The sequence below is a fragment of the Dermochelys coriacea genome, chromosome 3 (assembly GCF_009764565.3).
Source record: "Dermochelys coriacea isolate rDerCor1 chromosome 3, rDerCor1.pri.v4, whole genome shotgun sequence".
Taxonomy (NCBI): Eukaryota; Metazoa; Chordata; order Testudines; family Dermochelyidae; genus Dermochelys; species Dermochelys coriacea.
This window is the reverse complement of record NC_050070.1, coordinates 116,226,038-116,245,042: the sequence shown is the minus strand read 5'-3', so window position 1 is coordinate 116,245,042 and position 19,005 is coordinate 116,226,038. Positions and strand designations below refer to the sequence as shown.

The window sequence follows — 19,005 nt, the reverse complement described above, 5'->3', positions numbered from 1 at the left end:
ACTCCTTTTCTTTTTTTATATCACTGCAATACTTTAGCTGCCCTCCATCAGTCTCTTCCCATTATGTTTTTGCCATCTTTCTTTAATTCCCACAACCTCTTCCCCACCACTCTTCACTCTCACTTCAACCCCAACAACTGCCCTCCCAAAATCCCTAATATTAGTGAAACAAATATATAAAGAAATATACATCAAAACAATAAAAAACAACCTCCATAAGCCAAGTGTCACCCATCATCCTAATTGACCAGTGGGTACATTGTATCCCTTTCCGCAATGCTTTGTCTGTTTTGACCGCATGCTGTTCAGAACAGGGATGGCATCTTCCTCTGTATTTGAAAAGCAAATAGCACATTTCAGTTGCTAGTACAACAGAAATAAAAAATGACTCACTAACCTTTTGTGCCTCTGTTCTTCCTTTGTTTCTAATAAAACAAATGGGAGAAAAAGAATTGAAAAAAAAAGCTTGATATCAAAATACAGCAAATCTGAGAATTCTCATAAATCTGTTCTACTGACCTATTTCCTGTTCTTCCATCAACAAAATAAGGGTATAAAAGCAGGAGACAGCAGGTGTAGGGAGAGCTTCTGTAGCAGTCCATCAAAGGCCCTAGCCACCAGAAGCCCACCAACAGCAGCCAGAGCAGCCTTCAGATCCTTGTCTACCAACTGTCATGATAGACCTCTTCACATGGCCAATGATCTCTGCTCCAGTTACATGACCACTTTTGACCAGTCATCTCCTTTCCTCTCTCCCCTCTGATCTTTACTCTTTCATTCCTCTTTCCACCCCATCAATTTCGCCCCTCTTCTTTTTTACCCAATTTCCCACTTAAACCCTCCGGCATAAATAAAAACAAAACAAAAAATAAAATCCATGCAATAAACATGACATGGGTCAACCTTAACCATAAGCTGTAATTTGTATGTTGCATCCCTTTCTGCCACCATTTATCAGTTTTTAGGCTTTTTAGATTGCAAGTTCTTGGGGCAGGGACTGGTTCTGCCTATGTATTTGTACAATGTCTAGTACACTGGGTCTCAAGACTGATTGGAACTATTGGGTCTTACCACAATTAAATAAACAAATAAAAAGGGGATAAGCTGACTAGTATTGCTAAACCCAAAGGTTCACCTTCTATGTCATACCAGATTCATATTTAACAAAATAAAGAAGAGTTGTGCAGACAGTGTTTCTATTTTTAATTACATTCATATTCATGGACACACGTGCATTAAAAAGGGGCTCATTCTGAAAAGTTAGGGCAATAGAAGGGGTGAGATTCTGGGCTGCACCTCTGATGGTATGTCTACACTGCAAAAAAAAAAAAGTGTGTTCTTAATATGGCTATCTACCCTGCATTAGCTAACACTGATTAAAATAGCAGCCAAGATATGGCAATTTGGCTTTCAACTTGAGTTAGCCTGTAGAACAGTTAGGGGTTGATCTTGAGCTCTTAACTCAAGTTAAAAGCTAAATTGCCATGTCTTCACTGATATTTTAACAAGAGCTGGTTAATGTTGATTAGCTAACCTGAGTTAAGAACACACCTTTTTTGCAGTGTAGATAGAGAAAGTGGAGGTTAATGTAGCTTTAAGCCTTCTTGCACAGTCCTGATTCTAGACTGCTTTGGGAAAAGGATCTGTCGAAATCATGGCAGCCTGTCCCTGACAACCTATGGGTCACAGTACTCCCCCTCCTCCCGACACACACACACGTACACCAGGTCTTGCAAGGGTACCCCAGAGGACAGCCTATGGCTGTCTTCCCTAATTGCACTAGCTGTCTTCCTCAGTGCCTGTGCCAGAATTCTCCCAGAGCCAAATCCATACCTTTTAGGGCCCTTTCACACAACTTTGGTCATTTTACCTGGAGTAAAGGGCCCAGAAATGTTGGATATTAAAGCAAAATAATATTACACCTAGACCCACAGTTCTCAAACTTTAAAATCTAGCATATGAGATCTAAAACTCAAAAATACTTAGTGTAACACCCTTATAATATTAGTCAGTGTAGTTATAATGGATTCTACTCTGATAAACCAATCCATGTATCACATGACTGCAGCAGGTATGTCATCTGTGGTTGCATATACTGCCTTTTGAGAAATCCTGTTCTTGACAATTTCTGCACTGCTGAATGCACCTCTTTTGTTAAGGTGGAGGAAGAAGGAATTCCAAGGTGGGTGAGGCAATATCTTTCATGCTTGTCTCTCTCACCAACAACAGTTGGTCAAATAAAAGATTATTACCTCTCTCACCTTGTCTTTCTAATATCCTGGGACCAACACAGCTACAACAACTCCTCTTACATAGTCAATTCCATAAACTCATTACAGACTTGACAACCCCAGGCATCCAAAAATCATGAGCCTCAAAAAATTATAAAATATTTTCCCAAATATCCCAAATAAATGATTTTAAACCAATAAATTTGGGGTTATTTTGCCTTCTGATTTCTGAGCCTTTCAGGTATAGGGAGGGGTTCACATTTTGAAACTTTTCTCTGCAACCATTAAGTCTAGAAACTTAACTTATAAAAATAAAGCTGAGATTTTCATATAACCACTTGACTTCAGAAGTTAGGGTTCTATGAAAAAAAAGACAAATATTGTAAGACTAGTGATAAAATTGCAGGAGTTGGCAATATGCCATATGTCGTTTACATAAATATTTTCTGTTTATTTTGCAATTACTGCATTTCAGTTTTATCCTCTTTATTTTCATATTATGGAAAAGGGTGAAAACAATGTCTGATTTCGGCGAACAGCAGAGAGGCTAACAGAGAGCGTTTGCCTGGGATCTGTTGAGAGGAGGTACGATAAGGGCTGCATTAGGGAGGCTATGTTGGTGAGTATCTGAGTGTCTGTTGTGGGGACAGTTTGACTGTGTGCTTGATTGGTTGTTTGTTTGAAAAGTGTGAATTGGGAGTGCTTTGTTTCAGGGGAGCCTTGAGTGGGCCTGACTGTTATAAAAAGTCAGTCAGCTGCAAACCAGCTGAGTGGCAAACGGCAGAGAGGCTAACAGAGGGAGTTTGCCCGGGGAGAGCCCACTGAGGCTTACATCTTGCCGGCTTCTCTGAGTAGTTACTACAACTCCTGAGGAAGCTCGTAGAAGGAAGGTAATATGGATGGGGAGCGTTCAGCTGTTGTGACCTGCACTGGATGTGCCATGTTTGTCTTTCTTCCACAGGACAGAAGCGACTTTGTCTGTACAAAGTGCAAGCTGGTCTCCACATTGGAAGAGAAGGTTCAAGGTCTGGAAAAACAAGTATCGACCCTGTGTTGCATAAGAGAAACTGAAGATTTCCTGGACAGACGTCAGGATATCCTTCTACGGGTACAACGTTCTGAAGATTCAGAGCAGGCTGCGCAGTGAGGACAGGAGGACGGTGAAGAAATTTGGCAGCATATGACCTCAGAAGAAGAAAGGGGAGTGTCCATGTATCAGCAGCGCAGATAAAGGTAAGCAACCGTTTTCATGTTCTCCCCATAAGTACTAATGCGGAGAGTGGACTAGATGAAACATCTGAGGGAAGGGAACAGAAGGAGACTCCGCCGATTGGAAGGCATGAGATGCACTGTCCTAGGGTTGGGGGTTCCACGACCACCCCTCCCAAGAGAAGGAGGTGGGTGGTGGTGGTTGAAGACTCTCTCCTCAGGGGGACTGAGTCATCTATCTGGTGCAACGACCGGGAAAACCGAGAAGTCTGCTGCTTGCCAGGAGCTAGGATTCACGATGTGATGGAGAAACTGCAGAGACTCATCAAGCCCTTGGATCGCTACCCCTTCCTGCTTCTCCACGTGGGCACCAATGATACTGCCAAGAATGACCTTGAGCAGATCACTGCAGACTATGTGGCTCTAGGAAGAAGGATAAAGGAGTCTGAGGTGCAAGTGGTGTTTTTGTCCATCCTCCCCGTAGAAGGAAAAGGCCTGGGTAGAGACTGTCAAATCATGGAAGTCAACGAATGGTTACGCAGGTGGTGTCGTAGAGAAGGCTTTGGATTCTTTGACCATGGGATGGTGTTCCAAGAAGGAGGAGTGCTAGGCAGAGACGGGCTCCACCTAACGAAGACAGGGAAGAGCATCTTCGCAAGCAGACTGGCTAACCTAGTGAGGAGGGCTTTAAATTAGGTTCACCGGGGGAAGGAGACCAAAGCCCTGAGGTAAGTGAGGACGTGGGATACTGGGAGGAAGCACAAGCAGGAGAACACGAAAGGGGAGGGCTCCTGCCTCATACTAAGAAAGCAGGACAAACAAGTGCCTGTTTCTTAAGTGCCTATACACAAACGCAAGAAGCCTGGGAAACAAGCAGGGAGAACTGGAAGTCCTGGCACAGTCAAGGAGTAATGATGTGATTAGAATAACAGAGACTTGGTGGGATAACTCACATGACTGGAGTTCTGTCATGGATGGATATAAATTGTTCAGGAAGGACAGGCAGGGCAGAAAAGGTGGGGGAGTTGCATTGTATGTAAGAGAGTAGTATGACTGCTCAGAGCTCCGGTATGAAACTGCAGAAAAACCTGAGTGTCTCTGGATTAAGTTTAGAAGCGTGAGCAACAAGGATGATGTCGTGGTGGGAGTCTGCTATAGACCACCAGATCAGGGAGATGAGGTGGACGAGGCTTTCTTCCAGCAACTAACGGAAGTTACTAGATCGCAGGCCCTGGTTCTCATGGGAGACTTCAGTCACCCTGCTATCTGCTGGGAGAGCAATACAGCGGTGCACAGACAATCCAGGAAGTTATTGGAAAGTATAGGGGACAATTTCCTGGTGCAAGTGCTGGAGGAACCAACTAGAGGCAGAGCTCTTCTTGACCTGCTGCTCACAAACCGGGAAGAATTAGTAGGGGAAGCAAAAGTGGATGGGAACCTGGAAGTGACCATGAGATGGTCGAGTTCAAGATACTGACATAGGGAAGAAAGGAGAGTAGCAGAATACGGACCCTGGACTTCAGAAAAGCAGATTTTGACTCCCTCAGAGAACTGATGGGCAGGATCCTCTGGGAGAATAACATGAGGGGGAAAGGAGTCCAGGAGAGCTGGCTGTATTTTAAAGAATCCTTATTGAGGTTACAGGGACAAACCATCCCGATGTGTAGAAAGAATAGTAAATATGGCAGGCGACCAGCTTGCCTTAACAGTGAAATCCTTGCTGATCTTAAACACAAAAAAGAAGCTTACAAGAAGTGGAAGATTGGACAAATAACCAGGGAGGAGTATAAAAATATTGCTCGGGCATGCAGGAGTGAAATCAGGAAGGCCAAATCACACTTGGAGTTGCAGTTAGCAAGAGATGTTAAGAGTAACAAGAAGGGTTTCTTCAGGTATGTTAGCAACAAGAAGAAAGTCAAGGGAAGTGTGGGCCTCTTACTGAATGAGGGAGGCAACCTAGTGGCAGAGGATGTGGAAAAAGCTAATGTACTCAATGCTTTTTTTGCCTCTGTCTTCACGAACAAGTTCGGCTCCCAGACTGCTGCACTGGGCAGCACAGCATGGAGAGGAGATGACCAGTCCTCTGTGAAGAAAGAAGTGGTTCAGGACTATTTACAAAAGCTGGACGAGCACAAGTCCATGGGCCAGATGCGCTGCATCCGAGAGTGCTAAAGGAGTTGGTGGATGTGATTGCAAAGCCATTGGCCATTATCTTTGAAAACTCATGGCAATCGGGGGAGGTTCTGGATGACTGGAAAAAGGCTAATGTAAGTGCCCATCTTTAAAATAGGGAAGGAGGAGGATCCTGGGAACTACAGGCCAGTCAGCCTCACCTCAGTCCCTGGAAAAATCATGGAGCAGGTCCTCAAGGGATCAATTCTGAAGCACTTAGAGGAGAGGAAAGTGATCAGGAACAGTCAGCATGGATTCACCAAGGGCAAGTCATGCCTGACTAAGCTAATTGCCTTCTATGACGAGATAACTGGCTCTGCAGATGAGGGGAAAGCAGTGGACATGTTGTTCCTTGACTTTAGCAAAGTCTTTGACACGGTCTCCCACAGTATCCTTGCCAGTAAGTTAAAGAAGTATGGGCTGGATGAATGGATGATAAGGTGGATAGAAAGCTGGCTAGATTGTCGGGCTCAGTGGGTAGTGATCAATGGCTCCATGTCTTGTTGGCAGCCGGTATCAAGTGGAGTGCCCCAAGGGTCGGTCATGTGGCCGGTTTCGTTCAATATCTTCATTAATGATCTGGAGAATGGTGTGGATTGCACCATCAGCAAGTTTTCAGATTACCCTAAACTGGGAGGAGAGGTAGATATGCTGGAGGGTAGGGATAGGATACAGACGGACCTAGACAAATTAGAGGATTGGGCCAAAAGAAATCTGATGAGGTTCAACAAGGACAAGGGAAGAGTTCTGCACTTAGGACCGAAGAATCCCATGCACCACTACAAACTAGGGACTGATTGGTTAGGCAGCAGTTCTGCAGAAAAGGACCTAGGGATTGCAGTGGACGAGAAGCTGGTTTTGAGTCAACAGTGTGCATCCAATGAAGTGAGCTGTAGCTCACGAAAGCTTATGCTCAAATAAATTTGTTAGTCTCTAAGGTGCCACAAGTACTCCTTTTCTTTAGTGTGCCATTGTTGCCAAGAAGGCCAATGGCATTTTGGGCTGTATAAGTAGGGACATTGCCAGCAGATCGAGGGACATGATCGTTCCCCTCTATTCAACATTGGTGAGGCCTCGTCTGGAGTACTGTGTCCAGTTTTGGGCCCCACACTAAAAGAAGGATGTGGAAAAATTGGAAAGAGTCCAGCGGACGGCAACAAAAATGATTGGGGACTGGAACACATGACTTACAAGGAGAGGCTGAGGGAACTGGGATTGATTAGTCTGCAGAAGAAAAGAATGAGGGGGGATTTAATAGCTGCTTTCAACTACCTGAAAGGGGGTTCCAAAGACAATGAATCTAGATTGTTCTCAGTGGTAGCAGATGACAGAACAAGGAGTAATGGTCTCAAGTTGCAGTGGGGGAGGTTTAGGTTGGATATTAGGAAAAACTTTTTCACTAGGAGGGTGGTGAAACACTGGAATGCGTTACCTAGGGAGGTGGTGGAATCTCCTTCCTTAGAAGTTTTTAAGGTCAGTCTTGACAAAGCCCTGGCTGGGATGATTTAGTTGGGGATTGGGTCCTGCTTTGAGCGGGGTTTGGACTAGATGACCTCCTGAGGTCCCTTTCAACCCTGATATTCTATGATCACTTTTCACTATATCCTTCATCATCACAATCAAGTCCACCTGCCCAGTTAGTCTTCTCCTTTCCAAACAGACCTAACTTTTAGTTTGTAATTCCTGACAATCCTCTGATTATTTTTCATGTGCTTCTCTGGACTTTTTCTAACATTACGGTATCTTTTCTGAAACAAGCATAACCTAAAAACAATAGTCCAGGTGAATAAAATCAATTACTTCTGGCATTTTCAGTGTTTCTATTCTGAAGATAAATCCTGCCCAATCTGCTGTAGTCATTATAAGATGTTGTTAGACATCATTCTCCACCATTGTTTATTTAATAACAAGCCTAATTCAAAGTTGTTTAATATGCTCAAAACAAAGTCACATGGCAACCAAAATGTTATTTTTACCTTCCAACACTACAGATAGCATTTAAATTCACTCTCTCTTCCACTTGTCTCTTCATTATGGTGAGTTGATCTTGAACCTAAATGTGATAAATAACTGTTTACCATTGTTAAGAACAGCAGTTATCTCAAGACAATTATAAAAATATTGGTATTTCAGCTTTTATAACAACTTCTTACATCTTCTGGTAAAGACTTGATTAATTAAGGGATGAAGTAAAAAGAAAAAAATTGGTGAAATGGGTCCCCCTGCTGCTTTGTTTCAACAGTTTTGTAAAATAAATGCTGTAGAAAAGCTGAAAAATTTATTAGTTGTAATTACTTTGAGATCAACATGTTTTATATGCTTTAAAAAACAAATATGGAAACAGAGTTCAGATCTTGCTGCCAGCAGACAAAGAGTCAGAGGAATGAAATGAAGCAAAAGCAAATTACTGTGCAGAAAATCACTGCTTGCTCACATGCAGTTTCACTTGTTTGCTTTATCTATTGGTTGTGGACAACAGTATAAGGCTTTGTAGAATAAATTAATATTAATGAGAGATTTGTAAATGGAGGAAAGACCGCAAAGGTGATGGACATTCTAACAATGTCAATATTCTATTCTAATATCCTCTTTGTCTCATGCCTTCTATGTCTTGCATTACACTGAACAGATATATACTTATGAATATCTAGTTGGCTTGCGCACAGTATAAATTTTAAGGGTCCAATCCCACATCTCTCTCTACTCCACCAGCTCTGATCAGTCACAATTATTACATATACTTTTGCAATACCTGTAAAAGTAATTTAAAGTATGTTCTTCATTTAGAAGTCACCTAATTAAAGATCATTTTTTATATTTATTTTTTTTACTATCAATTCTAAAATATTAAAAATTCATGCTACTGAAAACAGTTTTCTAACAGGTTGAAAGCTGTATTTACTAAAATGGCAACAGACTTCAGAATGTTGAAAAAACAAAAATTCTAAGCAGAGCAACAAAACAATTTAGTGCAATACAAAAATCACATCCCACTGTTAACAAAAATCAAAGTGAATAGCTGAGTATCACCTATTAATGGCTGTTTTTCCTACTGAACAAAGTATTGTTAAAATGATGGACTTTTATATTAACTACACTTTTTGCTATTCCTTTAGCAGGCAATTGGTTTCATTTCCAAGTAATATCCTTGAGCCTCACCTTTAACTTCACATCAAAGCCATCATACCACAGTTTCAAAGGAATGAGTTGGAAGAATGATAAAGAAACGCAATGAAGAAAAGCCTTGGATAACGCAAGTAAATTCCTAGCACACTGAAGATACTCCCTTTTGCAACATTTAATAAGAAAAATTTTTGTCCTTGAATTTGTAAAGATAAGTTTTAATGATCAGTCAGACTTTATTTAAATCATTGAACCAAATATCTCTACTGCTTTGTAGTATATGAAGTAATGCAGCTGTTAAAATTGACAAAATGATGAGGTGAAACTAAAAACTGAAACAAAAAGGGAACTTGTAGTTGCATTTTGCAGTATTAAAATTAATGTCACTAATCCTCCACAGAAACAAGTAATTAAATAAAAAGCTATCTTTTTTCCCCTCTGAAATGTCTGAAAACTGACTAACAGATCAATAGGACAGCTTTGAGGCACTTAGAAATTAACCATTCCGTCTTGGAAACATCAGGATGAAGGCACTAGACTAGAATTTCTTGAACTTGAAGAAACTATGCCCAAACTTTTCCAAAATTCATGCCCCATCTCAAACACATTAATTGCAATTAAAACTGCACAGACCCTCCTCACTTCTAATTTTGCTGGTGTTAAAATCAAGGATTAGCTTTTTTCCCAAGTTTGTAAATCCTCTGTCACTGACTTCAGGAGCATCTTCATCCAAGATTTTTTTATTTATTTTTTTTATTCCTGATGTGTGTATCAATCTGGAGGCTTTCAATGGGGAAAAAATGAAATAATTCTTCAAAAGTATATTTTAAAACTGGAGATGAAAGTGAACTCAGTCTAGAAATGCTGGTTTAGCAGTATCTAGAAACAGGGATGGATTCGAAAAGAGGCAAAGAAATTCTACACACAAAAATATGAACCTTGGAACTGCCAAGGATCTGTAGAAAGTCTTTGCAGATCCTCTTATGCGATGGAACCACGGTCTGAGAACCACTACATCAGGGAGCCACTAGAACAGGTAGCGTTTCTATCAGCTCTTAGGTGAGCTGGATTGCATGTTCTTGTCTAAGGCTTTGTCTTCATTGCTAAACAAGGGTGTGTTTTGCCACATGATAATTAATACGCATTAGCAACCCCACTGTAAAATCCCAGAGAAGAGAGGACATTGTAGTTTTACCATGAGATAAACTAGGCAAGGTCAATCATCTGCAAGGAGTACAGTGTTAGTAGTGTGTACAGAAGATCTTCAATCTATCTCACCTCCTTTCTGTAGGAAATCATCTAGGCATGCATTTGCTGTTACACCTCTTAAACCCACAGATCTTCCAGAGACTAAAAAAAGCCACTCCTTGAAATATGTGGCATAGGTGGCAGCACACATCATAAGAGTCAGGATGGAGAATGGTTTTCAGAAATGGCACAGGCAATAAAGGGGTAGCAAGTCTTCAACTGAGAGAGAGTATACTCATCCTTACTAGAGTAAGGGTTAAAACCTAGGTGTCACAGCTGCATACAGCTAGTACAGAAACATATTTGAAAGGAACATAAAATTACAAAGAAATGCAGGTTGATGCCTTTTTTAATTTGGGGAGGGTTGTGGGGTTATTTAAAAATTTTAAGTAAATATCTTGTGACAAAAGGTGCTTGATTAGTAAAGGATCAGTTAAAATGGGGATGAGGAGGTTGGGATGCTCATTGGGACCCTACGGTGAGGCTGAGGACCTGCAGCAAAGGCCAGAGTCAGCCAGGAGTTCTGCTGCTCAGCTCTAGCCTTTGGTTCTGCTCCCCAGCCCATATTTGTGCCTCCCTCCAATGAGAAGCAGCTGCTTCTTCTGGTGCACCACCTGTGATTCAGATTACATTTACACTATGGAGACGCTACTGGCATAGCTATGGGCACAGTCCTGTAGCAGAGGCACAGCTTTTCTGTCACTGTAGGTAGGAACAGAGTAGCAGCCGTGTTAGTCTGTATTCGCAAAAAGAAAAGGAGTACTTGTGGCATCTTAGAGACTAACAAATTTGTTAGTCTCTAAGGTGCCACAAGTACTCCTTTTCTTTTTGTAGGTAGGACCGCACCACCTAACACCTGGGAGGGGGGGAGAGAGACAGCAATTGGGAGCAAGCCTGGGGTACTAGAGTGCACTGATCAGCAGCAGGGCACTTGGCTACCTCCAGGTCCCCAGGCCCCTGCAGTCAAAGCCCAGCTCCCTAGCCCCAGAGATGGCTCCCTAAAGCCCTTTCCCCCCTCTTGTTCTCTGCACTCCTGTTGCTCTTTAGGAATGTTTCTTCCGACTCACAGTGTGACTCTACAACTGTGCATAAACTCCTCGTTCTGGCACAAGGAGGGGGACACCCTGGAACTAGGCGGCCAAGCTCCCGAGAGGGGTGCCTGCCAACGCGGCTCTGCAGCGGGCTAGGGCCAGGGAACTAGATGGGAGCTCCGCTGCTCAGTCCATCCCGACCCCCCCACATGCAGCCTGCCTAGGAAGCGCCCCCCTGGCCAGCCTTAGGACCCCACGGAGCAGCGAGATCCCGGAGAAAGGGGACGCTGAGCGCAGAGAAGAGCAGGGAGTTGGCCCCAGGCAGCGCAGCTTGATAGGAACAGGAGGCGGCGGGACGCTGCGTCCAAGCCCGGCTCTGCCCCGCAGCCAGCGCAAATCGGGCAGGGACGCGGCTCCGTACCTCCGCGGCGGGCAGCAGCGCCGCGTTGCCGGTCACGTCAATGAGCCGGGAGCTGGCGGCCCCTGCGCGCGACCTGCCGTCGCCGCTGCTGGAGCTGCCGCGGCTCATGTTCCCCGGGGATCTGCTCCGGCCCGTTCCATTGGAACCCGCCCCGCCGCTCCCTCCTCGCGCCCCCGGCCAGCAGCGCCGAACGTTACCCAGGCCGCGGTCGCCATGGCGACGCGTACACTGAGGAGGCAGAGCTTCCGCCGCTGCCGCGAGAAGTGTCCACATCGCGCTGCCCTGTCGGCGTGGCCGAGGCGGGGCTGCCCCCGGGCCGCGCGGCCTCAGGCGGGTGCTGGCCGCGCGCTGGGCTCGGCGGCGGGCACCGGGGCCGCTGCAGCTCCCCCAGCAGGCGCCACCCAGCTGCTCTGCGCACCGCAGCCGCCCGAGGGGGCGCCGGTCGCCGGGTGCTCCTGCCCCACCTAGCTCCGCCGCGCCCCCCCCCTGTGGCCGGGGGGCACTGGCCGGCGATGCGAAGCGGGGCAGGCTGGACCAGGCGTTTTCGCAGCCAGTGTTTTGGTGGCCACTCTGACACGTTTTCCTGGAAGACTTAATTAACTTTAGGAAAAACAAATTAATGTGCCCGTACACATGTCAGATCATTGTAGTGTGTTCCTGTCTTTGCACTCAGGAATAAAAGCAATGCACAGCTGTCTCTAGTCTTTACTGGCCTAAACAGAATAGAAACAGAAGGTGCTTTCAGAGTAGCAGCCGTGCTAGTCTGTATTCGCAAACAGAAAAGGAGGACTTGTGGCACCTCAGAGACTAACACATTTATTTGAGCATAAGCTTTCGTGAGCTACAGCTCACTGCATCGGATGCATTCCTACTAATTCCTTCGTAATGCATCCCATGAAGTGAGCTGTAGCTCAGGAAATCTTATGCTCAAATAAATGTGTTAGTCTCTAAGGTGCCGCAAGTCCTCCTTTTCTTTTTGAGAAGGTGCTTTGTACGTTCTTGTCTTTTTTCTTATTGTTTGTTTTGCTTTGTTTGGGTTGGGTTTGTTTTTTTTAAGACTTGCTAACTAGTAAATCTACTGTGAAAAGTGATATTAACAAGCATACAAATATCACTTTTCACGGCAGACTTGCTCAGTCCTGGCAAGCCCCAGGACAAATTAAGCCCTGGATGGAGAAGTGGTTACAGAAGCAGCAGGGGATTAGGGGAGGCAGCAGGGGCCAGGGGCAATTGTGGCAAAGCCACAGCCCACCAGCTAACAGCCAGGGAATGGAGCCCAAAGCCCTGTGGGTGTAGCCTGCCGCGCAGCACCCCAGCGTTGAAGTCCAATCCCACCATCCCTGGGAAGGTGGGGAACAGACAGTGCTGGCTGCTCCTCCAGCTTTTCTATCTCCAGAGGAGGCCAGGACCCAACTACTGCTGGCAGCCCCAGGGGACGGGATGACTGCTTGTCCCCTCCCCCCATCACCTCTGTGGTCCCAAGAAAAGCCCCCTCGTGGCCACATTTGAGAAACACAGGACTGGACAATCTGATGGTTGCTTTTTTGGCCTCAGGTGCCCTTGATCCATAAACACAGCTTTCATAGAATCATAGCATATCAGGGTTGGAAGGGACCTCAGGAGGTCATCTAGTCCAACCCCCTGCTCAAAGCAGGACCAATCTCCAATTTTTCCCCCATCCCTAAATGGCCCCCTCAAGGATTGAACTCACAACCTTGGGTTTAGCAAGCCAATGCTCAAACCACTGAGCTAACCCTCTTGTCTCAGCTCATACAAGAGGACTGTGTTGCCAGCTCCTCTGTACTGGGAGCTGTGCAATGGTGGTGATTCACAAGGCCCAGCTTTAGGTTCGTAGCCTAAAAAAGAGTTCTGTGTAAGTGAGAGAGCTCGTCTCTCTTACCAAAAGAAGTTGACCCAATGAAAGATATTACCTCACCCATCTTGTCTCTCATGAAAATCCCAGCTTTCATTTAAATACATGAAAAAGGATGTTTATAGCTCAGGGAAGAGAAGACCATACCCAGATGCAAGCATTAAACTCCACTCTGACCTGTGATTCAAACTGAGCGCTATCAACCACCACCATCTCTGGTGTCTTGACATTATCCAAATCATACACTCCTTTGTTTGGGTGTCTTTTGGGTCTCAAGTGGAAAAAGTGGTTTATAGTATGGTTGTATAGTTCATCTCTGTCTACAGTGGAACAGGGAAAATTAGGTTATACTGTGGCAAGAACTGCTTTTTATCATGGTTTTGGCTGGCTACAGAACTGACATTGGAGTGCTATAGAGCCAGCAATAGCAAAGCTCTATTTTTACCAGGGAACCTGACAGCTCCTGAGGTTAGCAAGTTAAAACAATATGTGTGTAGGAGATGATTCATAACAAAAATAGCAATTTATATTCCTATTGAGAAGCCACTCAAATTATATTTATACTTTAGGCCTATATAATCTGAACATTCAATGAACATGGAAAAAGTAAACAGTAGTGTTTTGCTAGCAGTATCTACATTGACTGGATGTAGACTATAAATCCTTTTGCTGCACAAGTAAATTAGACCACTAATGTGGTCTATGGTTCCACATCCCTTGTTTAGGGATCAGATCAACTCCCATTTAAATGAAAGAAAAGACAATCATTTACTTTAACAGGAATTGGATTCAGATTTCAGAGATTTGCCCTGTGGAATTTAACATTTAGTATATTGTGATAAATGCAGACAAGGTTTCCTAATCCTAAGTAAAATTTGGGGTTGTTTAAAGTTAAGTTAGACTTGCAGGACATATGACACTCCTGATAAAATTAGGGCTGCACAGAAAATTCAGGATAGATGCCAACAGTTAAGGTAAAATTTAAAAAAGATTATGCTCCTCTACAGACATACTTTCTTCCCTATTGGCAAGTGCATTGTGAAATTTATGGTCCCCATCATTTATCACTTTTATATTGCAGCAGTGACTCCTACAACATGAAAAAAGTTACCATGCAAGAGTGCCATCCTAGTCTTTTCTTAAAATTAACCCATGAGTTTGGGAGAGCAGTGCTTCAATTATTGTTCAGCAAGCAGGGCTCCTCAGTGAAGTCACCACAAGCTAGTGTCCTGTAGTAGGGCACTGTGGAGGTAACGTCAGGATGGAGAAAAGGTGGTTATTTACCTATAGCAGGGGTGGGCAAACTACATTTCAATCCGGTCCTCAAGTTCCTGCCAGGGTCTGGGGCTTGCGCCGCTCTGTGTGGCTCCTGGAAGCAACGGCATGTCCCCACTCTGGCTCCTATGCGCAGAGGCAGTCAAGGGGCTCCGCTCGCTGCCCCCACCCCAAGCGCCACCCCTGCAACTCCTATTGGCTGGGAACCATGACCAATGGGAGCTGCAGGGGCAGCACCTGCAGATGGGGCAGGGCACAGAGCTGTCTGGCCGCACCTCTGCATAGGAGCCGGATGGGGGACATGCCGCTGCTTCCAAGAGCTCCTTGAGGTAAACGCCACCAGGAGTCTGCACCGGTGATCCCTTTCCATGTACCAACCCCCTGCCCCAGCCCTGATCCCTCTCCCACCCCCTGAACCTCTCGGTCCCAGCCCAGAGCACCCTCTTGCACCTCCATCCCCTTATTCCCAGCCCTCAACCCCCCCACTCCCACCGCCCATGCTCCAACCTCCAATTTTGTGAGCATTCATGGCCCGGCATACAATTTCCATACCTAGATGTGGCCCTCAGGCCAAAAAGTTTGCCCACCCCTGACCTTAAGTAACTCCTGTTCTCCAACTACATTGCCCCCTATGCAACTGATTCTCCGCATTGGAGTCCAGCTGGAAACAGAGTTCCTGAAGGTAGAAAAAAATTGAGGGACTGTTAGTGCGTGTGGGATTGATTATGCTCTCCATCTCAATAACGTTGGAACTGAGGAAACTATTTCATCTTTAAAATGGTTCTTTGATTGTGTATCAAGGAATAGGACTCCGTCAGCATGGCTCTGTGCGGGCAATACAGTTGGAAACAAGAGTTACTGAAGGTATCCCTTCTTCTGGATAATATGATGCCAGCACTCCTGAAGGTAAGTCCTAGGTAGCATCACTAGACTGCAACCGGGAATACCAAAGCTTTCTCCTTTTTTAACCACAAGCCCTGACAGATCCTGGGCTTAAAAAGTAAAAGAAAAATGAAAGGCCCTTAATAAAACCAACAGTGGTTTTATAGCAAAGTGGCGTTCCCTACGGCATGCCCCCTCATGCGGGATGTGGCTTTGTTGCAGCTGTGTCAGTTTCCTTCTTGTGTTCTTCAGACTATTTCAACTGTAGAAGTGGCCTGACCCTGCAGTCAAGACAATTCAAGAGTCTGCCCCTTTCTGGGTCACAGAGTCCCTTAACACATCCAACATAAATATAAAGACAACTAAGTCTTCAACCCCAACAAAGTCCAGTTGGTCACCCCTCTCTTAGGTCTGTAATCGAGTGACCAGAGAGATTGAAGTGTTCTCCAACTGGTTTTTGAATGTTATAATTCTTGACGTCTGATTTGTGTCCATTCATTCTTTTATGTAGAGACTGTCCAGTTTGACCAATATACATGGCAGAGGGGCATTGCTGGCACATGATGGCATATATCACATTGGTAGATATAACCAAACCAGTTGGAGAACACTTCAATCTCTCTGGTCACTCGATTACAGACCTAAGAGTGGCTATCCTTCAACAAAAAAGCTTCAAAAACAGACTCCAACGAGAGACTGCTGAATTGGAATTAATTTGCAAACTGGATACAATTAACTTAGGCTTGAATAGAGACTGGGAATGGATGAGTCATTACACAAAGTAAAACTATTTCCCCATGGTATTTCTCCCCCCCACCCCACCCCCCACTGTTCCTCTGATATTCTTGTTAACTGCTGGAATTAGCCTACCTTGCTTGTCACCATGAAAGGTTTTCCTCCTTTCCCCCCCCTGCTGCTGGTGATGGCTTATCTTAAGTGATCACTCTCCTTACAGTGTGTATGATAAACCCATTGTTTCATGTTCTCTGTGTGTGTATATAAATCTCTCCTCTGTTTTTTCCACCAAATGCATCCGATGAAGTGAGCTGTAGCTCACGAAAGCTTATGCTCTAATAAATTTGTTAGTCTCTAAGGTGCCACAAGTACTCCTTTTCTTTATCCTTGCATAGGTACTCAGGCTCAGGGTTGCCAGCCCTGAAGGATTATCCTTGAGTCTCCAGGAATTAATCTTTAATTAAAGATTGTCATGCGATGAAATCTCCAGGAATACGTCCAACAAAAATTGGCAACCCTATCAGGCTCCTCTATCTCACTCCATCCCATGGTCTAGCGCTAGCACAGTTCTCCACCTTCCCAGGGTTTCAGAAAAGCCATTGTCCCCCAGGTTTCAGACACTCCTCTGGAGCAGACTGCCAGCTACTCTACCCTTCCAGCCTTCTTAGGGTGTGTCTACATTTCAGATGGGATGCGTGATTCATCCCAGCTTTCATAGACCTACCTATGCTAGCTATGCTCAAGCTTGTGCCTAAAAATAGCAGGAGTCCACAGACGCACAGCCGGCTCCTCAGTCTATTTGCCTGAGTACAATCCCACCTGACGCCCTTGGTATTTACGCCACGGTAAGGAACATAGTGGCGAACACCGTCTGTGACGCGACAAAGAAGCAGATCGACAGAGCCCCCTCCAACCAAGACATCGCCACCTTCCTGAGCAGCTCCCTGGATGGCAAATTCGGACAGGACGGGCACGACATCGCTTTACTGTGGTCCCACGCTTGCAACGCCATGCATCAGCTGGGGAAGCGCATCGGCTGCCACTGGGAGTGGTGCGAGGAATGCCAGGAGGATCTGGTGCTGCAGATCAGATCAGACGACAACACCATCATCACCCCGAGCACCAGGGGCATGCTGGAGCGGACCCTGAAGGCAGCCATCCACTCACTGTACGTGGGAACCCTGAAGCATAAACCGAACCAGGGTAAAGCCTTCGAGCTGACGAACAAGTGGGATGCCAGCAACCACTTCCTCGCCGGGGGGGCTTCACCCGTTTCACCAACTGGCGGTTCATCCACTGTGCCCGGCTCACTTGTGTCCCGCTCAATGGAGCCGTCTGCCACGGGAACCGAGACAAGCATTGCAGGAAGTGTGGCTACTCCAACGAGACCCTGCCCCATGTCCTATGCAGCTGCAAGCCCCACTCCAGAGCCTGGCAGCTGCACCACAACGCCATCCAGAACTGCCTGGTGAAAGCCAACGCACTGCACTTGGGGGAGGTCACCATGAACTGCACCATCCCCGGTACCGACAGCCAGCTTCGACCTGACATGGTCGTCACTGACGAGGCCCAGAAAAAGATGAACCTCGTCAACGTCACAGTCTCCTTTGAGAACTGGACCCCGGCCTTTCCCGAAGCCCAAGCTCATAAGCTGGAAAAGTACGCACCCATGGCCAACACCCTGAGAGCGAAGGACTACAAGGTACAGATGGATGCCCTGATCGTCAGAGAACTGGGCGCCTGGGGCCCCTGCAACAACCATGTGCTGCGGACCTGTGGGATCAGTCGACGCTATGCATGGCTCATGCGGCGCCTCATGGTCTCAGACACCATCCGATGGTCCAGGGACATCTACATCGAACACATCACCGGCCACCGACAGTACCAGGAGGCGTAAGCTGCAACGACATCATGCATCAACTACAAGAAAGGGACTGAGAGACTTTTTCCATTGGACCATATGAACTGGAATCATAAACTCACTGAACAAACCCCCAACCTGAAGCAAATACTCACCAGCAACCACGCACCACACAACAAAAACACTAACCCAGGAACCTATCCTTGCAACAAAGCCCATTGCCAATTGTGTCCACATATCTATTCAGGGACACCATCATAGGGCCTAATCACATCAGCCACACTATCAGAGGCTCGTTCACCTGCACATCTACCAATGTGATATATGCCATCATGTGCCAGCAATGCCCCTCTGCCATGTACATTGGCCAAACCGGACAGTCTCTACATAAAAGAATAAATGGACACAAATCAGACATCAAGAATTATAACATTCAAAAACCAGTCAGGGAACACTTCAGTCTCTCTGGTCACTCAATTACAGATCTGAGAGTGGCTATTCTTCAATAAAAATATTTCAAAAACAGACTCCAACGAGAGACTGCTGAATTGGAATTAATTTGCAAACTGGATACAATTAACTTAGGCTTGAATAGAGACTGGGAGTGGAGGGGTCATTACACAAAGTAAAACTATTTCCCCATGTTATTTCCCCCATCCCCCCCCACTGTTCCTCAGACGTTCTTGTCAACTGCTGGAAATGGCCCATCTTGACTATCACCACAAAAGGTTTTCTTCCTTCCCCCCCACCTTCCCTACCTGCTGGTAATAGCTCATCTTAAGTGATCACTCTCCTTACAGAGTGTATGGTAATACCCATTGTTTCATGTTCTCTGTGTGTGTATATAAATCTCCCCACTGTATTTTCCGTTGAATGCATCCGATGAAGTGAGCTGTAGCTCACGAAAGCTTATGCTCAAATAAATTTGTTAGTCTCTAAGGTGC

The 19,005-nt window shown here is 45.5% G+C and overlaps 1 protein-coding gene across 3 annotated transcripts in view; it reads right to left on the bottom strand.

Annotated features, from left to right (window-relative positions):
- The window catches only part of CCDC170 (coiled-coil domain containing 170), a 79,306-nt gene extending 67,537 nt beyond the window's left edge, over positions 1-11,769 (bottom strand). For 2 of the 3 annotated variants that reach the window (XM_038397229.2, XM_043511209.1), the window contains exons 1-3: positions 11,436-11,723; positions 7,589-7,665; positions 398-425 (exon numbers count right to left, since the gene is read on the bottom strand). In XM_038397229.2, coding sequence (XP_038253157.2) covers positions 398-425; positions 7,589-7,665; positions 11,436-11,708 — 378 coding nt within the window. In that variant the 5' untranslated portion in view covers positions 11,709-11,723. Of the gene's footprint in view, positions 1-397; positions 426-7,588; positions 7,666-11,435 lie in introns of all 3 variants that reach the window. The other variant, XM_043511210.1, reaches the window with a different exon arrangement.
- Positions 11,770-19,005: the final 7,236 nt, after the last annotated feature.